At 35.6% G+C, this 23,605-nt stretch overlaps 1 protein-coding gene across 1 annotated transcript in view; it reads left to right on the plus strand.

Moving 5' to 3' along the window:
• LOC149795354 (protein mono-ADP-ribosyltransferase PARP14-like) overlaps positions 1–23,605 on the plus strand; it is a 137,511-nt gene that overhangs the window by 80,650 nt on the left and 33,256 nt on the right. The window contains exons 18-21 of the mRNA XM_089963782.1: positions 4,012–4,074; positions 7,698–7,877; positions 8,426–8,647; positions 15,905–16,134. Coding sequence (XP_089819908.1) covers positions 4,012–4,074; positions 7,698–7,877; positions 8,426–8,647; positions 15,905–16,134 — 695 coding nt within the window. The remainder of the gene's footprint in view (positions 1–4,011; positions 4,075–7,697; positions 7,878–8,425; positions 8,648–15,904; positions 16,135–23,605) is intronic.

The following is a 23,605-nucleotide window of genomic DNA, read 5'->3' on the forward strand; positions in this document are numbered from 1 at the left end:
AAAAATTATTTTTAAATTTTACTAAAATTGTTAGTTTCACAAAGTTTAACTATAACATCACAGAGCATTTGTTGAAAGTCTGACTTGGCATTGTGTACAGCGCTAATGTAAAGCTAGCACTAAATCACTGCTCTTCAGGAAGTTTCCAAACCATTATGGGAATGGATCACTACTTAATTGATTGCAAATCATATTCTACTCAGATTAAACAAGTAGCTGGTGTATGTTATCTTCTTGGCATCCATCCGTCTACGGGAGACGATGGCATAGCTCCAAAGTACGCTTTTGCTTATCCTTCTTTTTAGCTCTCTTTTCAGCTTGATTTATTCTTCTCTTCTCCTCTGCGTTTTGAACTCCCTGCCTGACAGCTAGACGCCAGCTGGAACGGTTGTTTGCACAGCTCTCCCAGTCATTGACACTGATGTTTGCTGTCTTCATATCCTTCTTGCAAACATCTTTGTAGCGCAGATGTGGTCGTCCAGTTGGTCGTGCACCTTCTGCTAACTCCCCATATAACAGGTCCTTGGGAATGCGACCTGGGTCCATTCTCTTGACATGGCCGAGCCAGCGAAGGCGCCTCTCGCTGAGTATGGAGAACATGCTGTTCATGTTGGCGCGTTCTAGAACCTCTGTGTTGGGTACTTTGTCCTGCCACTGGATGTGCAGAATGCGCTGCAGACATCTCAGGTGGAAGCTGTTGAGTTTCCTCTCGTGTCTTGCATAGGTGGTCCATGTTTCGCTGCTGTAGAGAAGTGAGCTGAGCACGCACGCTTGGTAGACATGCAGTTTGGTCTTCTCTGTGAGGTTGGGGTTGTTCCAGACCCTCTGGTTAAGTCTGGCCATCACTGCTGCTGCCTTGGCAATCCTGCTGCCCACCTCAGAATCAATGGAGAGTGAGCTGGAGATGTTAGACCCGAGGTATGTGAAGTTCTCGACAACTTCCAAATTGTACCCATCGATGGAGACAGAGGGAGGGGAGTCTGTGTCCTGTACCATGACATTCGTTTTCTTCAAACTGATGGTCAGTCCAAATTCCTTACATGCATGGGAGAGGCAGCATACCAGCTGCTGAAGTCCATCTTCCGTGTGTGATGTCAAGGCTGCATCATTGGCAAAGAGCAATTCACGGATGAGTACCTCTGTGACTTTAGTCTTAGCACGGAGACGGGCGATGTTGAACAGCTTGCCGTCAGCCCTGGTATGGATGTACACTCCCTCGCTGCATTCCTTGAATGCATACTGGAGAAGCATGGAGAAGAAGATGGCAAAGAGCATCGGTGCAAGGACACAGCCTTGTTTGACTCCGCTAATGACTGGGAATGTTTCAGATGTTGCGCCATTGAAGCACACTGTGCTGTGCATGTTCTCGTGGAACGACATAATGACAGCAAGCAGACGTGGGGGGCAGCCGATCTTCTGCAGGAGTCTGAAGAGTCCACTCCGACTAACCATGTCAAATGCCTTCGTCAGGTCTATGAAGGCAATGTAGAGGGGCATCCGCTGCTCGCGACACTTCTCCTGCAGCTGATGTAGTGAGAAGATCATGTCTACAGTTGACCTGCCGGCTCGAAATCTACACTGGGACTCTGGGTAGACGCGGGAGGCTAGGATCTGCAAGCGCGCCAAGGCATCAGCAAACTGAAGGAAGCCCTCACCAAAGTAACACCTGATGACACCATTGATTCCATGTGGTCCCATATCCATGACTCTGTGTACAATGCAGCCATCACAGCTTACGGTAAGAGGGAGCGAAAGAATGTCGACTGGTATGAGGCAAACTGGGAGGAGATGGAGCCCGTGACTGAGGCAAAGAGGAAAGCCCTCCTGGCATACAAGGCTGCACCTAGCCCCAGAACACTACAAGCCCTCAGGATTGCAAAGAATAACGCCCAGAAGACCGCCCGCCGCTGTGCCAACACCTACTGGCTGAACGTTTGCAACAGTATACAGACAGCTACTGACACCGGGGATACAAGAGGAATGTATGAGGGTATCAAAAAGGCGACAGGCCCCCCCAGCTACAAGACCGCCCCCCTCAAGTCCAAGACGGGCGAAGTCATCACAGACCAGGGGAAACAACTGCAGCAATGGGTTGAGCACTATCTCGAGCTATATGCAACCCAAAACAATGTCACTGGAACTGCCCTGGACGCCATTCCAGACCTGCCTGTCATGGAGGAGCTAGACACACAGCCCACCCTGGAAGAGCTCGGAAAAGCCATCAATTGCCTTGCCTTTGGGAAGGCTCCTGGAAGCGACGGCATTCTGCCTGAAGTCCTCAAGAGCGGAAAACCAGCACTGCTCCAGCCCCTACCCACACTCCTCTGCCTTTGCTGGGAACAGGGATACATCCCACAGGAAATGCGTGACGCCAACATCATCACTTTGTACAAAAACAAAGGAGACCGTAGCGACTGCAACAACTATCGGGGCATCTCCCTCCTCAGCATCGTCGGAAAGGCCTTCGCCCGTGGTGTATGTTATAACCCAAGGTTTAGTTATAAGCTCAAAGGGCATTGGCTGTAAGTTTGAATTGGCAGTGTTGATCTCATTAAAGTTCAAGAATCCCAAAGAAAAATTTTTTTCTTCTTACTTCCACATTAAATATTAAGTGCCAGTTCCTAACTATTTTTGGGGAAAAAGCCATTTTAAAAAATATTGAAAACCTAATGCAACCATCAACCTTGCCATTTCATAGTGGTTGTGTGAGTGATTTATACTATACTCAGTGAAAATGAAATCAGAAAACTCGCAAAGTACAACTATTCGGTAACCTCCATTTTAGTGAATAACAGCTCTTCTAGGAAAGCAAGTTTATTTTTATTTTTTTTATTTTCTGCACAAAATCCATCCTGTCACTGTTTATCATAACCTGTCGTAGTCTCTGTTTGAATACGTTATAATGGTCTGTATATACTTGGTGAATATGACAGGAAATATTTTATTGATAAATATAAAGGAAAGGATTATAACCATGGTCACTGATATTACATATTTTGATGCATAAGTGGAAACCTTCATCTTTAAAAAAAAAGACGAAGCAATTTAAGAAAAGCTTCCATTATTCTAGAACAGTTTTTTGGAACACGTTTCTAGTGCATGTAAAATCTGCAGTTATATTACAGTATATAAGTGTTACTAATAGATTATAATAGACTTCAGATTTTATGATTGAAAAGATATGTTAATCTAAGTAGTAATTACTATCAAATTTTGTATGATGTATTTTGTTATACTTCTAAACAAGACCTCAAGAGAGAATAGTCCGCCTGACTAAATGAGTCACCCTACGTAAATTATTATTATTATTATTATCATTATTATTAAAAGTAAATACTTACCAGTAGTTATTATATCACAATAGTTAACACAAGAGTGATGCACTTGGTTTGCAGGATTGATCCTGTGTTTGATTCCAGACTGAGGAGCACATGCCATCAAAGGTGCTTGCCTATCCACGTTTCTTGTTTTCAGTCACTTCAAGGGCCACAAACATTAGTTTTTTGATGTTGCTTCACCAATTGGTGATATCAGAGCCAATTTCCTATTAAAAGTGAAAGTTGTGCAGATATAATATTAGTCATATATCTCATAACTAGTACGACTCTTTCAAAATTTGTAACTTGCAAAGGTCAATAGCTTGATTATTTATCTAGGTTATTCATGTCTATACCTTCTCAGTATCTACACAGTTATACATTTTCATAGTACATGGTGATGGGCACCTAACAATTATGGCCACAGCAATTCACACATTTCCATGCATTCTTGTGAAATAACATCAAGTAAACAGAACCTCATGTTTAGGGCAACACAAATTTGGACTTTTGGCTATTGGATCTGAAATCACCCATCATAGTGAGATCAAGCATCATCAGTGGAGTGAGGTCAGTGATCTGGCCACCACTGAGGATACAATTTTACTATAATTATGTAGCCAGAACCTGTTGACCTGATAACTTAATAAAAACTGTAAATAATTTAAATACAACTTTGTTTTGTGAATTGCAGGAGGTGTTTCTGTTTTGTTGAAACAAAAATGTCCAAGTCTGGAAAAGAAATGCCAGGATAAAGGTAACCATATTGTATATGTATATGTAATGTTATCTCTTGGAACAAATTGTCTTTATAATTTTACTTACTAATTATAATTATTCAAAATAAGTATGGTTCAGATATGGCTGTGCTCCTTTGATTTTGTTTAATTGTTGGAATGACTGTTTAATTAGTTGATGTAGATAGTAAAACAGCACATCTTGCATAACGTCAAACTGCATCTTTCTGGATGATGTTATTTCATGCCTGCCAAACATGACATGTCATTCATAGAATCCAAATTTTGACAACACTACTGGCAAGAGAAAAAGAGAGACAGAGAAATTTATTGAGATTAAGATAGCTAGATTTTAATGGTTTGAATAGGGTGTAGTGTGTCGATTCATTTTGAAAGCAAATATCAAAATGCAACAGTGATAGGGGTAAGGATGAGCCATTATCTTCAAACCCCCACTGAGCTTAGAATTGACTGCATCTAGATAAGAATGTATTCCACCATCCAATGGATCGTAGACAGAAACTAGGTGTAGTTTTTAATTTAATGTGTTTGTGCCTGGGATTATGTGTGCACATGTCTATGGTGATGTTATCTGACAATACTAAGTCTACCAACATTTGTTTGTTTGAAGTTGTATTAAATGCTTCAAAAAAACATTTATTGCTTTCTTTTCTTTCAAATTATTAAATTCATTTTCTATAGGCTTTTATGTGCAGATAACTTTTTTATCAATTGTACTTCACCTTTTGTCACATGCACTGACCCCTTTCCCACCTCCTTGGAACCTCAAAACAGGTATTGAGTCTTGAGAATTCCCCAACACTGTCTAGAAGGTTGGAGTTTGGTAAAAGAAATGATTGTCTTCAAATGGCTGGTAGGTTCCACTCATTTACCAAATAGGAATTCAGTCTTTTTAACTTATTACTTGCATAGGCACAAAAAAGTGAATCAAACATTTAATGAATTTAAAATTATAATAGAATACTACCTATCAATAAAACAGAATATCCATAACAGATTTAGAAAAAAATCTTTAAAGTCAAAATTTTAGAGAGGGGAGTCATAGAGAGATTGTTAAGACCTTTTGGATCATATTTCCTCAAAAATGGACTTTCATATTAAATCTATTATGTAAATTATTTTAAGAAGCATAATTTTCCATTTAATTTTAGCACCAGTATCCTTTGCACATTCACATGTTACAGGTAGGCATGAACTTACCAAGTGAGAGTCAAGTCTACCTTGTTTAAAGATTCACATAGCAACCACAAGTCATCTATGCAACAGTCGATTTGTCCATCCATACATCAACACATAAGATTGAGGACAACCTTAAACATTATTTAGGTTTAGCTCAATGTTAAGGAAATGCTTGATGTAATGGGAGTCTCATGTATTCCCAAAGTGACTAAGTGAATTTAAGTGACATATCCAGTCACAAATCAATTGGGTACATGGTTTTATAATTGATGAACAAGTGTTGAGTATTAAGTCAGTGAAAAGAGCGAGCTTGATAAGGCATAGGAATATGTCAAGGCTGTCAGGCCAAAACATATATTCAGATGAGTTATTTCCCTCTAACTATAGGACAAAGCACTTTATGTAGTTTTCTATTTATTACATATCACATTTGTATTTAAACATTTGTTTCACATTATTTAATGTATCCTTTAAAAAACTGAGTTAAGACATTTGGAGGTGTGTGTAAGATAATGTGCTACCCACTGAAAAACCCCATGAGGTATGAATAACTGGGGTTAGGTCTAAATCGATACTCTACAGGGATTTACTCTTTTATTTGCTTTGGACTTTTTAATGCTGTTTGGGACAATTTATAATAACTGCAATCACTAACATGTAGATTTTTTCATTATTTTTCAAATTAAACATAGGATTTTTACCAGTAAAGAAAACATTTTACCAGTAAAGAAAACATTTTTATTAAACATAATTTTTTGACCAGTAAATGAAAACTTTTTTCTTATGCAACTCTGCTTCCATGAGCAAATTTGAGGGCAAATTGAATACATTAAGCTCATTAATTAAATTATATTAAAAATAGTATTTTTATTTTTCTTTACAAGAAAGTATTGATGCGCTCAATTTTAAGGTGATATTTTAATCATATTTTGCAATGAAAATGAAGATTTCAATCTCTTTTAACACATATAATAGATTTGTAATAATTTTGATATATTTTGAACAAAAAATTATAATTGATCCTGTTTGTTTTCTTCTTTTAATTTTCTACATGAGAAGCTTCAAGAATTTAAATTACAATGCTCCACTTGAGCATGCATGATGGAAAAGTCTCAGGAAGATTTTTTTTCTAAATTTCAGTTGCAATCAAAGATGCAATGATGACTTATCCACAATATAACGTTTGAACCACTGATGATATTGTAATGAAACCTTACCTGAGTATATATAATGACTCAGTAATGCGTCATGTACCGAAGCCACACACCACACTCAAGGTTACAGCCAGAGAAAATGTTATCATGTGACTTGTATTTTTATCTAGAGTATAACTTTTGAACCACTGAAGATATTTGAAGGAAACACTGCCTTCATTAATAGACAGTATTTTACAGCAAAGCCACAGCCCTTGTGTCATGTTCAAGGTCACAGCAAGAGAAAATTTAATTCTGCAAAATATCCAAATTTAGAATAAAAGATTTTGAAAAACAAGAGACATATTAATGAATTGTTAACTAATTATATACCATATATATATATATATATATATATATATATATATATATATATATATATATATATATATATATATATATATATATGTTGTATCCCTTACTATAGTCCATGGTATTGGCTGCTTTTGATTGAAGATCACAACAAGGGAAAATGTAACTGACTTCTACATTGTCCAGAGTATAACTTCAGAATTGCTGGAATTATTTAAAGAAACTACAATCAGTTCTATACCATAGCTATACAGTGTATCACATTCCTAAAGCATGTCACCAGGGTCAAGGTCATGATAAGGAAAATGTAAATGAATGACCTCTGTCTGGTGTATCAATGTAAATTTTGAGAATTAAGATATTTTAATGGAACTTAAGCATTTTTGTATATCTGGACTCGACATATTCACAGTTAAACCCCCTGGGTCAAAATCAAGGTCACAACAAGGGGTAATGTAAAATTGTGGCCTGCTTCCTTACTGGGGCATTTTTTTTATATCTCCTAAATATATTTTGATATCCACATCTGATAAGTTCATTTACAATAGTCACATCCCTAACTCATTGTCAAATGGCATGTAATAAGTTGGGGAAAGATTGCAAAATGATCATCTCTTGTTTATTTGTTGTCTAAAATCAGGTCTCTGAGTTATTTAACAAACATTGATGTGTACATTATAAATAGATGAATTAGAGAAGTATCAGTATTTAATTTATCTTCCTGTTTCACAGTAAGTAGATGTGTAATAGTTATTTATTTACAAGCAATGTCAAGAAAACCTATGGAAAATTGCACATGGGGAGTATTTGGATTGACTTTGGGTTGACAAAAACAGGAACATCCTCTCTTTTGAACGCACATGAATTTAATCTGGTGCCAAAAATACTAAAGTCCTAACAGAAGTTCTAATGATGCAGAAGTATTTGCTAATTCACAGTTGAAAAATTACATCGGAGTGGAGTTGTGATAACCGACAGCTTTGGCCTTAAATGCAAGAAGATTATCCATGTGAAGTTTCAGGATACTTTAACTGGATGGAAGAGGGTTATCGAGAAGTGTCTGGAGAAAGCCAGTAAAAATAAACTGTCTTCTATAGCTTTCCCAGTTTTGGGTACAGGTTAGTATCTGTTAATATCAGCATGACCAAAACTGAAAAGTCTGTCCCTGCTTATGTTCATTCATGTATGTACATCTTGTTTAAGCTTGATAATTGCAGAAAGACTGAATGGAAAGAAAATAAATCTGGTACAAAGTACTGAAACCAGTGATAAGAAGGTAGAATGTGAGCTCTTTGTGTTTATATTTGTTTGGTGGGGAGGTCAGCTATTTACAGAGACACATATTTTACATTCACTGAATGTCAAGCGTATTTTTGACATGAAAATTTATTGAACTTAGTGACAACAAGTTAGTGACTTATTTCATATATTTCTAAAACAGGAAAATTCTAAGTTTAATTTTAAAACATGTACAAAACTGTTCTGATGTATCAAATAAAAAGATAATTTTAAAATCTCTAAGTTTAATAGAATATTAAAGTATGAGATGTTTTTAATTCTGAGGTCTTATATTCAGGTCCCTCCATATAAAAAAATATTACCTGTATGAATTCTTGCCCATAAGTAATTAAAATGTATCTGTACGAGAACTGTTTGTTTTTGGTAGGTGATGGATATACTTCATTTGCTGCAGTTGAAATTGCAGAGATGTTTTTTGAGGCATTGATAAATTTTGATGAGGAGAATAAAAAGCATCGACTCCAACACGTGAATGTAATTGTGTACCACAACCAACCACAATTCATTCCAGCCATCAAGAATGGAATGAAGAAGTTTTCCCACAAAGGAAAAACAGAAACAACTAGCAGGATCTTGGACAGACTCAAAGGTATTTCACTTGTGATGGAGAATGGGAGAGAGATATTGAGGTTATGTTCCTCAGTTTTCACAAAATTAATCTTTCTGACACACTTGTCATCAGTCTGAGATTCTGTCATTGTAAACTTGATAGCTACAATGTCTGGTTCAGGTTGAATGCTTATATAAAACTGATTTACACCAATATAACCACTTGAAGATTCTTTGTTCAGTAGCATAAAATCCAACAGGTCACACGACTAGAAACATATAGACATGTTATGTGTATTTAACAACCCCATTTTCATGAGTGCACTGCCAGTGATTGACCAATTATGACCATGTCAGTGATGACAATTGTGAAATGAATATTAGATAACACAAGCACTACAATCAAACATTATCAATCTTTTGCTTACATTTTATCTTCACTAATTTGTTTCTTAAATTTGACATGGATAGTGATGAAAAAATAAGGAAGGTGGAGGCAGTTTATGTTCTGTCAATGGATGTTCAAATAATTGTCTCAAACTGAATTTATGGAAGAAAACAATGTCTGAAATACATCCACATGGGTATGAAGACTCTTGGTTCCATTTAAATTTCATTCTATGCTGTCAGATAGGCCATTGAAGCTTCAGCAGATTAAAGCCATAAATCAATAATAATAATAATAATAATGAGGACTTTGTATAGCGCCTAATCTTTAGAAGCTCTAAGCGCTTTACAACATTAGACAACACCTATAAGATAAGAAACATAATCATATTATTACAAAAACAAACAACATGAAATTAGAAAAACATTAAAAAATAAAAAACATGTTGAGAATATTTCAGGTAGGAAACATTATTAGGCCTTTAAGTTTGTTCTTGCAGTCGAAATAAGTGAGTTTTGAGAGCCCTCTTGAATGTGATCACTGTGTCTTTGTGTCTAAATTCAGTGGGCAATTCATTCCACGTTGCTGGGCCCTGGTATGCAAAAGAACGCTGTCCATATGACTTTGTTTTCATAGTGGGAATAATGAGTATACAATTGTCAGAAGAGGAGCATAAGTATCTTGCTGGTGTATACACATGGGTGAGGTCAGATAGGTATGTTGGACTGGAGTCTGACAGTGAAATGTACCACAGAGAACAAATTTTGTGTTTGATTCTGGATCGAATGGATAGCCAGTGTAGGGTACAGAGCAGCGGGGAGGTGTGCTCTGATCGTGGTACTCTAAGTATGATCCGAGCAGCTGTGTTTTGAACTTTTTGAAGTTTCTGGAGTAGATATTGAGATGAACCCGACAGAATTGAGTTACAATAGTCCAGTCTTGAAAGTACTAATGAACACACAAGTGTTTTAGTGGCATCAATTGAAAGATATTTGCAAATTGAGCTGAGGCATCTAAGCTCAAGATATGCAGCCTTGCATATGTTCATGACATGTTGGTGCAATGTGAGAGTACTGTCCAGAGTAACACCTAGGTTTTGTACTGATTATGTGAATTTAATGTTGGCATTGCTAGTATTTATTGTTTGAGGTAAAGGGTGTGAATGAGAAAGTCTTTGTGTTGTGATCAGAATGGCCTCAGTTTTATCATCATTCATCTGCAGCTTGTTACAAGTCATCCGTGATTTCACATCAGAAATGCACCTCTCTACACCTTGGATGGTAGCATCAACTTCAGTTGGGTGGCTAGATTTGTATATTTGGGTGTCATCAGCGTATAATTGGTGGGACACTGGATGATGATCTATGACACTTGAGAGCAACTGAGTGTACAGAATGAAGAGAACAGGTCCAAGAACAGACCCCTGTGGAACTACCACAACATAGATCAACTGGGCTGGAGTGTATTCCATTTGCAAATACAATTTGTGTACTGTTGACCAAGTAGGACTTGAACCACAGTAAGGCTGTATCATGAATGCCAAATACATGCTGGAGACGGTGAAGTAATATATCATGGTCTATTGTGTCAAATGCTGCAGACAATTTAATCAAAGAGGGTGAGGACTGTAATCTTTCCACTATCCAACGCAGAGAGAATGTCTTTAACTACTTTTAGAAGAGTTGTTTCAGTACTTTGGCAAGGGTGATATGCAGTTTGTACATTGCTGAAAAGACTGTTTGAATTTAGATGAGATAAGAGCTGGGATAGAACAACCTTTTCTAAGATTTTTGAAATGAATGGGAGATTAGAAACTGGGCGGTAGTTCTTTAAATCGTTATGGTCTAGTGTTGGTTTCTTCAGCAGAGGCTTTACAATGGCAGTTTTGAAAACTGATGGGAATTCCCCAGATGAGAGAGAGGTTAGTGAAGGCAATACTGGATCTAAGTACTCAAGCAGCAGTGATGTTGGAATTGGATCAAGTTCGCATGACTTTGGTGCACTCTTCATCAATATTGTACGTATGAAATCCATAAAGACAGGTTCAAATGCTAATGGTTGCCACTCAAATTCTGTATCCCAACTGTATGGTGATGACGAGTCAATTGAAATTGGGGTGTCAAGCTTATCTCTAATAATTTGAACTTTTTCACGGAAGAAATTTGCAAACATGTCCGGAAGGTCGACTGGAGAGAAGGTAGTTGGAAGTGGTCAAATAAAAGATGTCAAAAAATGTTTTTTTTTTTTGTTCTGAATACTTCACAGATGGAATCTGGCCAGAGAGAAACCCATTCCGAAAGCTTAAATTTGGATATGAAAGCAAAGCAACACCAGTTTGATACAAACTCCCTAGAAATGAACTGGCTCTTTTATAAAATAAAAAACACTTAATTGGTATGCACTATTACTGATCATTATGATGATAACCACAGTTTTTTGAAAAGTGAATTAAACATTTCACTAGATGCAGGCGAGGCTGCCAATAATTTGAATGTAGTTGAATCCCTAACTACAAGTACTGTTGCTACATTATGATGAATTGCACTGTACAATGTACAATAACCATTCATATGCACAAGAATGGACTCACTTTCAGACAAGGGTTTCTCATGACAGGAAAAGGGGGTTTAAAGCAAACCAGAGGAGGAACAATGTCAGTACTTTCAAATGTGATTCTGTATGTATACAGATGTGATAAAAACAAGTCTTTACTTTGGTTGACTGTATGTCTCAATTTAAAACAATTAATTTCCAGCTGGAAATGCTTGTTATAATGAGATTAAAGTTACTCCTTATATTTGATGACCTTAGTCACAGGTTTAGAATTTCAAGAAGCTTCACATGCAAGATTTTTAATTCTTCTATTCCACTTAGAGCAGATAAGATGAAATCACTCATAATATGGCTTCCAAGAAAAATAATTAGAGACTTATGTCTGGAATCTTTCACAGAAAACTACCCCTGCACTAGATGTACAGAGTATTGTTGATTTTGTAGAAACATTTATTCCAAGGCTTACTAATCTCAGAGTAGACGTGAGACTTACAGCAGTTAATAATCACACAACACTGCCAAATACATGGACTAGCAGTTGTTAATCACACAACACTGCCAAATACATGGACTAGCAGTTATTAATCACACAACACTGCCAAATACATGGACTAGCAGTTGTTAATCACACAACACTGCCAAATATATGGACTAGCAGTTATTAATCACACAACACTTCCAAACATATGGACTAGCATTTATTAATCACACAACACTGCCAAATACATGGACTAGCATTTATTAATCACACAATACTGCCAAATACATGGACTAGCATTTATTAATCACACAATACTGCCAAATACATGGACTAGCATTTATTAATCACACAATACTGCCAAATACATGGACTAGCATTTATTAATCACACAATACTGCCAAATACATGGACTAGCATTTATTAATCACACAAGACTGCCAAATACATGGACTAGCATTTATTAATCACACAACACTGCCAAATACATGGACTAGCATTTATTAATCACACAACACTGTCAAATATATGGACTAGCATTTATTAATCACACAACACTGACAAATACATGGACTAGCATTTATTAATCACACAACACTGCCAAATATATGGACTAGCATTTATTAATCACACAACACTGCCAAATACATGGACTAGCATTTATTAATCACACAACACTGCCAAATACATGGACTAGCATTTATTAATCACACAACACTGCCAAATACATGGACTAGCATTTATTAATCACACAACACTGCCAAATATATGGACTAGGATTTATTAATCACACAACACTGCCAAATATATGGACTAACATTTATTAATCACACAACACTGACAAATACATGGACTAGCATTTATTAATCACACAACCCTGCCAAATATATGGACTAGCAGTTATTAATCACACAACCCTGCCAAATACATGGACTAGCATTTATTAATCACACAACACTGCCAAATACATGGACTAGCATTTATTAATCACACAACACTGCCAAATACATGGACTAGCATTTATTAATCACACAACACTGCCAAATATATGGACTAGGATTTATTAATCACACAACACTGCCAAATATATGGACTAGCATTTATTAATCACACAACACTGCCAAATACATGGACTAGCATTTATTAATCACACAACACTGACAAATATATGGACTAGCAGTTATTAACTACACAACACTGCCAAATACATGGACTAGCAGTTATTAATCACACAACACTGCCAAATACATGGACTAGCAGTTATTAATCACACAACACTGCCAAATACATGGACTAGCAGTTATTAATTACACAACACTGCCAAATACATGGACTAGCATTTATTAATCACACAACACTGTCAAATATATGGACTAGCATTTATTAATCACACAACACTGCCAAATACATGGACTAGCATTTATTAATCACACAACACTGACAAATACATGGACTAGCATTTATTAATCACACAACACTGCCAAATATATGGACTAGCATTTATTAATCACACAACACTGCCAAATACATGGACTAGCATTTATTAATCACACAACACCAACACTGCCAAATACATGGACTAGCATTTATTAATCACACAACACTGCCAAATACATGGACTAGCATTTATTAATCACACAACACTGCCAAATATATGGACTAGGATTTATTAATCACACAACACTGCCAAATATATGGACTAGCATTTATTAATCACACAACACTGCCAAATACATGGACTAGCATTTATTAATCACACAACACTGCCAAATATATGGACTAGCAGTTATTAATTACACAACACTGCCAAATACATGGACTAGCAGTTATTAATCACACAACACTGCCAAATACATGGACTAGCAGTTATTAATCACACAACACTGCCAAATACATGGACTAGCAGTTATTAATTACACAACACTGCCAAATACATGGACTAGCAGTTATTAATTACACAACACTGCCAAATACATGGACTAGCATTTATTAATCACACAACACTGTCAAATATATGGACTAGCATTTATTAATCACACAACACTGCCAAATACATGGACTAGCATTTATTAATCACACAACACTGCCAAATACATGGACTAGCATTTATTAATCACACAACACTGCCAAATATATGGACTAGCATTTATTAATCACACAACACTGCCAAATACATGGACTAGCATTTATTAATCACACAACACTGCCAAATACATGGACTAGCATTTATTAATCACACAACACTGCCAAATACATGGACTAGCATTTATTAATCACACAACACTGCCAAATATATGGACTAGGATTTATTAATCACACAACACTGCCAAATATATGGACTAACATTTATTAATCACACAACACTGCCAAATACATGGACTAGCATTTATTAATCACACAACACTGCCAAATACATGGACTAGCAGTTATTAATTACACAACACTGCCAAATACATGGACTAGCATTTATTAATTACACAACACTGCCAAATACATGGACTAGCATTTATTAATCACACAACACTGCCAAATATATGGACTAGCATTTATTAATCACACAACACTGCCAAATATATGGACTAGCATTTATTAATCACACAACACTGCCAAATACATGGACTAGCATTTATTAATCACACAACACTGCCAAATATATGGACTAGGATTTATTAATCACACAACACTGCCAAATATATGGACTAGGATTTATTAATCACACAACACTGCCAAATACATGGACTAGCATTTATTAATCACACAACACTGCCAAATATATGGACTAGCAGTTATTAATTACACAACACTGCCAAATACATGGACTAGCAGTTATTAATCACACAACACTGCCAAATACATGGACTAGCAGTTATTAATCACACAACACTGCCAAATACATGGACTAGCAGTTATTAATCACACAACACTGCCAAATACATGGACTAGCAGTTATTAATTACACAACACTGCCAAATACATGGACTAGCAGTTATTAATTACACAACACTGCCAAATACATGGACTAGCAGTTATTAATTACACAACACTGCCAAATATATGGACTAGCATTTATTAATCACACAACACTGCCAAATGTATGGACTAGCAGTTCTTAATCATGCAACACCACCAAATGCATGTATATGGGTGGAATATATCCAAACAGGCAAATTATGTTTTTTTTTTCTGAGGCATGTGTTGGACAGGCATTAGTGATGAATTAATAGTTTAAAAAATGTGGATTTTTAAATCATGTTCTTGCTGGAGATGAAATCATGCCAGGTCGTGGTTTTACAATGGATGATTTACTTTTTATTGAGGAGGGTAAAACTTAACTTTTCTGAATTCATTAAATGCAAGCCATACCATAGAGCAGGAGATTGTTGTGATTTTAGTTTGATCAAGACCTCCAGATGTCATGTTTTCTGTAAACATAAGTTGCTCCATTTTACATAGTTGTAAACAGTACATGCGAGAATATGGCTGCAATATGACCTCATCAAGATTCAGTATGAGAAAATTACAGATAATAACAATAATCCAAAATGAATGGAAATTGTTTAAAATATCAATAATTGGCTATGTATCATAATACTTACATACAAGTCAGGTCCAACTGCAACAATTTTTGTGGCAACAGATCAGGGTCTACACTGCTTGCCTTATTGATGAATCCTAACAAATTGCATAGACCCAGATCTGCTGGCACATTGTGCAAAGTCAACTATGGAGTCTTTGCAGGGGCCTTACTTACAAGTACATACACATAGTAAATATCCCACAGAATCTTAATAACATAAATAATGCAAAGATGGAACTTTATTGTCAGTTTGATTCCATAACCCAGATATTGTTGCTTAGGTTCTTTTATATTTGTTTAGATGCCAGATTTGATATGACAGATATGGTCATGCCACCAAGTGCACTTGCTGAGCGACCACAGACACCAGTTTTGTCTTGCAACCAGATGTCTCAAATCATGATTCATGTGTGCTCAGATTCAGAACTCAGCATAAATCAATGTATAACCAGCTTAAAGAAGAAACTGGAAATGGCCTACACCTGTATAATCCTGACTGATGATCTCATTGCAAAAATGAACCCACGGGAAGTAAGTGAAGTGAACAAGTTTTATTTTCTTTCCTGAACTAGGGCTATTGATCATCTCTTATGTCATTCTGAACTATATTATGATAGTAAATTTAAAGTGAACACACACAGTTTCAAAGGGACAAATGAAACTATCCAAAAACTGCTCAAGACCCTTGTAATGACAACAAACAAGATAATGTGTTCATCTTGCCAGTAATACCTACACTCTGCACTCAGGATGATATAACGTACTTGATTAGTTATGTATTGCCATATACTCAGATCTCCCACAGTAACCTGCACACAACATGGTCCCAAACCATAGACTAGAGCGAAAGTGAGGGTGCAGGTTACTGAGTAACTTTTAACAAATTAAGGAATGGACAATGACATTGAGAGGGAGAGGGAGTTGTGGGTTAAGTGGTTGAATACTCATTTAAAATCATGTTGGGAATATTATAAATAGATAGCTTTTTCTCATGAAATTCTTCACTTTCTGTATAAATTACAATTATTATCAATGTATCCAATTTCTGAAAGATTGTTTACAACTTTACTACATGTGGTTTTCACACATCTTTTGTTTACCATCAAAAACATGACATAATTTGCATCACCACATATTGCATGTGAATGTGGAGACGTTCTAGTGTTGCCGTTGATTCATCATACAACAAGATTCTTTCCTTAAAAAAGAATTACATTTATTTACAGACAAATCATTGGAACTCTATTTTTTTCATAAATATTGTTTTATTAGCAAAATACTGATGCTGTGGTACCGTTTCTTTTCAAGTTATAGAGAAATATCAGCTCATCCTTGAGCAAACCTCTGAGTGCCAATTTGGGAATTTCGAGTTCACTGTAAACTTTTAACTCACATCTTAATAATTAACCTTATCTTCGAAACTAAGCTTTTCATGCACCTAGTGGCAAATTCTCCATTAAGTGTGAAAAAAGGTTTGTATTATATACACTCATTCAACTGCTGACTGACATTTTTTGAGCATTTAGACTATACATTTTAATCTCATTCAGTAATTTCAATAAACACTTGATAATTTAAGCCAAATTTTAATCTGATGTTTTATCATTTTAAAAACACACAAATGCACTTAACTGTATTGTTAAAAAATTAAATTTCAGTTTTAATTATAAATAGTTTCAACATTAATTTGTATAAGATAGAAAGTTCATGCACTAAATTTTCAATACAATTTATATTTTGTCACTCATAAGTGTAATCTGTGAGCAACTATCTATTCTCTATAATGACACAGTCATAATTTATACAATCAGAGATGTACACTATGAAAGAATTATGTTTTTTTCATGAAAAACTGGCTGCACTAGAAGAGATTTATTTTCAAATCAGAAACATGTTTTAACACATTAATTTATCACATGTCCTGGTTGGCATTTGAATAACTGACTTGTCATTGAGTGTAAAGTTGAGTGTATTATATAACACCTTTAGGGTACAACTGGTATCTTAGCTTGAGTCACACAGGGAATTCAAATTTCAGTGAATGTACTTTACGGATGTAATCTAAGATTACCAGTATATGTTCCCAGAATGCATACTAAAAATGTGAAAATTAAGCTTGGAGATTTTTTTTATTTGTGAGGTCTGTGATGTAGTTTTGAATTAGTTTAGGTCCATTTTGAGTTTTGACAAATATTTTGTTTGAAGTTTTGAAACAAGGGATTTTAAGTTAAGTACTCACATTCATTCCAGTTCTCAATATAGCCAAATAATTGATGTGTAGTGTGCCATCATTTATGTAAGATAAGGGACTATTTTTACAGTGTTATATGAATTATGTAGTGTTATACATGATTTATATACACAGCAATGTAACTCATAGATTACATGATCTAACAGATTACACAATTTGTCCAGTAAATGTAATTGAATTGTGTATATAATGTGTTTGTTTGTAATTTGGTTATTTGGTAAGTACCTTATATTAAACTATACCATAAATAATTATTTACACCAATTAAACCCACACTATGTTTCATGATTCCAATTTTGTCCTTTGTTTTACATCTAGTAATCATGAACATTAGATTAATAAACACTAGCATTAATTGTTGTTAGTCTACTTGGGCAGACGAAACTGAAAAAGCTGGATCAGGTATAAGTATGTTTCTTGGGAGGAATTTGAAGTTATAATAATAATAATAATAATAACAATAATAATTATGATAATTATGACAACTTTATTTAAAGAGGGTGACACAAATACATGTAGTTGCATGGAACTAATTCTCCTTGTGGCCCTCTATTATATGGATATTTACATTTAAAGTACATGTACATAGTTGCACACACACACACACACACACATTAATACTAAGCTATATTTATATATGGACATAGTAAACATAAACTTTAAATGAACATGCCCCAGTTAGGTACACTGTGTATACCTGCAATACAAAAGTAGTGAACCAACAAAGTGGAAAGTTAATAAGTTGTACTGTATTTGTCAAATCAAACAGGTCATGGGGAAATGTAGGATAAGTGTTACTAAACTTGTACAGTGGAAATGTAGGATAAGTGTTACTAAACTTGTACAGTGGAAATGTAGGATAAGTGTTACTAAACTTGTACAGTGGAAACGTAGGATAAGACTAAACTTGTACAGGGGAAATTTGGATCAGTCACCATGCTTATGGTCAGATTCACTAAAAGCATGGAGAACTGAGAAAGATGTGTGCTTCATATGGTCAATATCACTGGTATAGAAATGATAAGCTTCTGAAATAGGCCTAGCACCTAGGCAATACTTCACTGTCCGAGTCAAATGTATGGTGAGCCAGAGCACAGTGGGAGTAAGTATATGATTAGGTAGAAGAATGAAAGAAGACAAAAATAAAAATCATCAATCAGATAAACTAAATAATAATAATAATAATAATAATAATAATAATAATATATTATATGCTAATATATTTAGAAAGTCTGATGAGGAAGAAACATTCATGGACATTGAATGACTTTATTGTCATTGCAAAATTTCCAAAGAACAATGAAGGTATTAATTGAAGATTTGGTAATGCACCTTAATTTTCAAATGTGACACATGTGTTTCAATTCTGACAAATTTCAGCTTGCAGTATTTGGAGTTAGGTGTCAGTATTGGCATGCAGCATTTGGAGTTAGGCTGTCAGTATTAACATGCAGTATTTGGAGTTGGGCTGTCAGTATTGGCCTGCATTATTTGGAGTTGGTCTGTCAGTATTGGCATGTAGTATTTGGAGTTAGGCTGTCATTATTAACATGCAGTATTTGGAGTTGGGCTGTCAGTATTGACATGCAGTATTTGGAGTTAGGCTGTCAGTATTAACATGCAGTATTTGGAGTTGGGCTGTCAGTATTGGCATACAGTATTTGGAGTTAGGCTGTCAGTATTAACATGCAGCATTTGGAGTTGGGCTGTCAGTATTGACATGCAGTATTTGGAGTTAGGCTGTCAGTATTAACATGCAGTATTTGGAGTTGGGCTGTCAGTATTGTCATGCCATATTTGGAGTTAGGCTGTCAGTATTAACATGAAGTATTTAGAGTTGGGCTGTCAGTATTGACATGCAATATTTGGAGTTAGGCTGTCAGTATTGACATGCAGTATTTGCAGTTGGGCTGTCAGTGTTGACACACAGTATTTGGAGTTGGCCTGTCAGTGTTGGCATGCATTATTTGGAGTTGGGCTGTCAGTATTGACATGCAGTATTTGGAGTTGGCCTGTCAGTGTTGACATGCATTATTTGGAGTTAGGCTGTTAGGGTGTCGGTATTAGCATGCAGTATTTGGAGTTAGGCTGTCAGTATTAACATACAGTATTTGGAGTTGGGCTGTAAGTATTGACATGCAGTATTTGGAGTTGGGCTGTCATTGTTGACACGCAGTATTTAGAGTTGGCCTGTCAGTGTTGGCATGCATTATTTGGAGTTGGGCTGTCAGTATTGACATGCAGTATTTGGAGTTAGGCTGTCAGTACTGATGTGCAGTATTTGGAGTTGGCCTGTCAGTGTTGACATGCATTATTTGGAGTTAGGCTGTTAGACTGTTGTTATTAGCATGCAGTATTTTGAGTTAGGCTGTCAGTATTAACATGCAGTTTTTGAAGTTGGGCTCTCAGTATTGAAATGCAGTATTTGGAGTTGGCCTGTCAGTGTTGGGATGCAGTATTTGGAGTTGGCTGTCAGTATTGACATGCAGTATTTGGAGTTAGGCTGTCAGTATTGACCTGCAGTATTTGGAGCTAGGCTGTCAGTATTGCCATGCAGTATTTGGAATTAGCCTGTCAGTATTGACATGCGGTATTTGGAATTAGCCTGTCAGTATTGACATGCGGTATATGGAGTTGGGCTGTCATTATTGACATGCATTATTTGGACTGGGCTGTCAGTATTGGCATGCAGTATTTGGAGTTGGGCTGTCAGTATTGGCATGCAGTATTTAGAGTTAGGCTGTCAGTATTTACATGCATTATTTGGATTTGGGCTGTCATTATTGGCCTGCAGTATCTGGAGTTAAGCTGTTAGTATTGGCATGCAGTATTTGGAGTTAGACTGTCTGTATAGGCATACAGTACTTGGAGTTAGGCTGTCTGTACTGGCATGCATCATTTGGAGTTAGACTGTCTGTACTGACATGCATCATTTGGAGTTAGACTGTCAGTACTGGCATGCAGCATTTGGAGTTAGGCTGTCTGTATTGGCATGCAGCATTTGGAGTTGGGCTGTCAGTATCGATATGCATTATTTGGAGTTAGGCTGTCAGTATTGACATGCAGTATTTGGAGTTGGGCTGTCAGTATTGACATGCAGTATTTAAGCTAGGCTGTCAGTATTGGCATGCAGTATTTGGAGTTAGCGTGTCAGTATTGACATGCAGTGTTTGGAGTTGGGCTGTCATTATTGACATGCAGTATTTGGACTGGGCTGTCATTATTGACATGCAGTATTTGGAGTTAAGCTGTCAGTATTGACATGCAGTGTTTGGAGTTGGGCTGTCATTATTGACATGCAGTATTTGGAGTTGGGCTGTCTGTATTGGCATGCAGCGTTTGGAGTTGGGCTGTCTGTATTGGCATGCAGCAAATATTACAGAATATAATACATTTTATTTTTAATTTGTTCAGCACATACAAATTAATTTTTTTTATAGGATTTCATTTTTAATTTCTGTTGCTGTTAACATAGATTTCAATTTAATGGACATAAGTGCATGCAATTGAGTCAATCCATCCTTTATTTTGGTGGAAATATTCAGCCATTGCAGGCATGGACATTCCATCTAATATCACTAAGTTGAAATTTATGTTCATTATAATGTGCGTGCTACCATACATAAGTTAGGTACATACGACAATAATATAGAGTTGTTCCCCCATGGTACTGTAATCTGGGTCAGCCGTCATATGCAGTTTAATTTGCATTTACATGATTGGATTGACCAAGATTTTTTATAGAAATAGATAGAGGGAAAGTGTAATGTACTATATCTGATTTAATCATATTTATTTTTAATTTAATTGTTTGTCAGTTTTAAATTTTTTATTCTATTATAATGTAATTTTTTTTTACTAGAGATGATACTTTTTCAGAAAATTGTTTGACCTTGACTGTTAGTTTATAAACACCAGGTGTTGATCTAAATTCTGACCTGGATTCAAAATTAATAAACAAAGTTCTATTTTACTTTAAAATGATTGGTTGTTGTCAAGGTCATGATGGGACTGAGTGGGTTAAGAAGTAAACACTTTTTAAAAAATTTTATTCTGGGAATAAAATCATTGGTCTAATCAAGGCCATATTCTGTGTATGTGATATAAACATTATCATGTGACCCCCCCATTTCACAACTTGGGGGAATTTCGAAACTGCGTCTTATGATACAATATAATCTTTGTTTTGAGAGAGATTTCTCAGTTTTGGGCTTTTCATATTGATGTCAAGTTAATTTGTTGTAGCCAGATTTGAGCTATAATAATTCTTCAGATCAGATGGATTTCAAAAGGATTAATTCTTTATTCTCTGAAAATATTTGAAGAGTGCTCACACAGATTTTGGAAAGACATTGTTTTACAAGTTTAATTTGGATTTCCAAAGCCAGAGTGCCATTATTTGTATTTCTACAAGGAACTTTAGATAAGTACAGTACTGACTACAGCATACATCATCGTCATCCATCTTGGATTTTACATCAGGATTCGAATTTGAAATTATTAGAAAATTCATTACTAGGACTTTTGCAATTTAATTCGTGGATTATTCTTAGATTATTTTTGGATTTGATTCTTGAAACCATAAGTTCTTCTCTTTTTTTTTTCATTTTTACAGAATTTTCCATGAAAATAAATTATTTGTTAAATTTTTAAAGCTTGCTGATTTCACTCTTTCTGTGTTACTGTTTATTCAAGCCTAAACACGTAACAGAAAGTCAGAGAAACTTTACAATTTGTAACAATACAGCAATAGCAGATAGGTTTTAATATGCACCAAAAACAACATCAAGAACCATGATCATACAGATTTCCAGGCTACTGTAATCAACCCTTAAAGATTCGACACAATGCTTGTTGCTTAGAAAGTTTATAACAAGTTTAAAACTGATGCATCTTTATCTTACCTTGGACTTTGGCGCTACTGTCAGTTTGTTTTGGTGTTGCCATCTTGGTGGTCTATTTTGTTGATATTGCGTTAGCTGTTTTTGGTGGTTTTGATGATTGTGGATTTGCATCTTTACTTGTTTCAACCCTAAATTAAAAAAAAAGTGCAAACTTTTCAAATAATACGTAATACATTCCTTGCCATTTACTAGTGATGGGAATTGATTACTTGGGAAGAAAATACATATATCCATGTTAATTGCTGAATAACAAATGTGGTTTGGCATGATGGCCTTTAAAAACAAAAATAATAATCATTTTAGGTATGTAACCTGACATCCTTTATAAAGTTAGGAGATCAGTGATGCTTGCATTTTTGCAAATTTGTATGCAACAGGTAAAATAGAGCATGAGATTTGTATCATGGATGCCATATTTCCTTTTCAATTAGACAAACAAAGAAATCCAATTTAAGTACTATTTAATATCATCAACATATGACATGCATGAGCATTAATCATTTTAATATGGTGTACAAATTTACACCCAAAATGTAGGGCATACACTATCTGGGTTTGCAGGGTCAATAAAGTTGTCAAACAGTGGCCATCATGTGATGTCATGAATCACTACCTCGTATCTCAAAGTAGAATGCAGCTGCAATTTCATACAAACACTTGATAATATAGCAGGCCAGTACAGTTATTTAAATTATAAAATACTGTACTTAAAGAAAATGGATAATGTAATATAGCTCTCCATCAGTATACTAAAGCAGTAATGAATCTGATTGATTGCTTTGTAGATTTTCTTGCTGCCTAACAAGCATGATGATGATGATGCAATGATGTTCTGTTCTAGTCTTAC

Source organism: Sinohyriopsis cumingii, chromosome 7 (genome assembly GCF_028554795.1).
Source record: "Sinohyriopsis cumingii isolate HCF-2022 chromosome 7, ASM2855479v2, whole genome shotgun sequence".
NCBI classification, from domain to species: Eukaryota; Metazoa; Mollusca; class Bivalvia; order Unionida; family Unionidae; genus Sinohyriopsis; species Sinohyriopsis cumingii.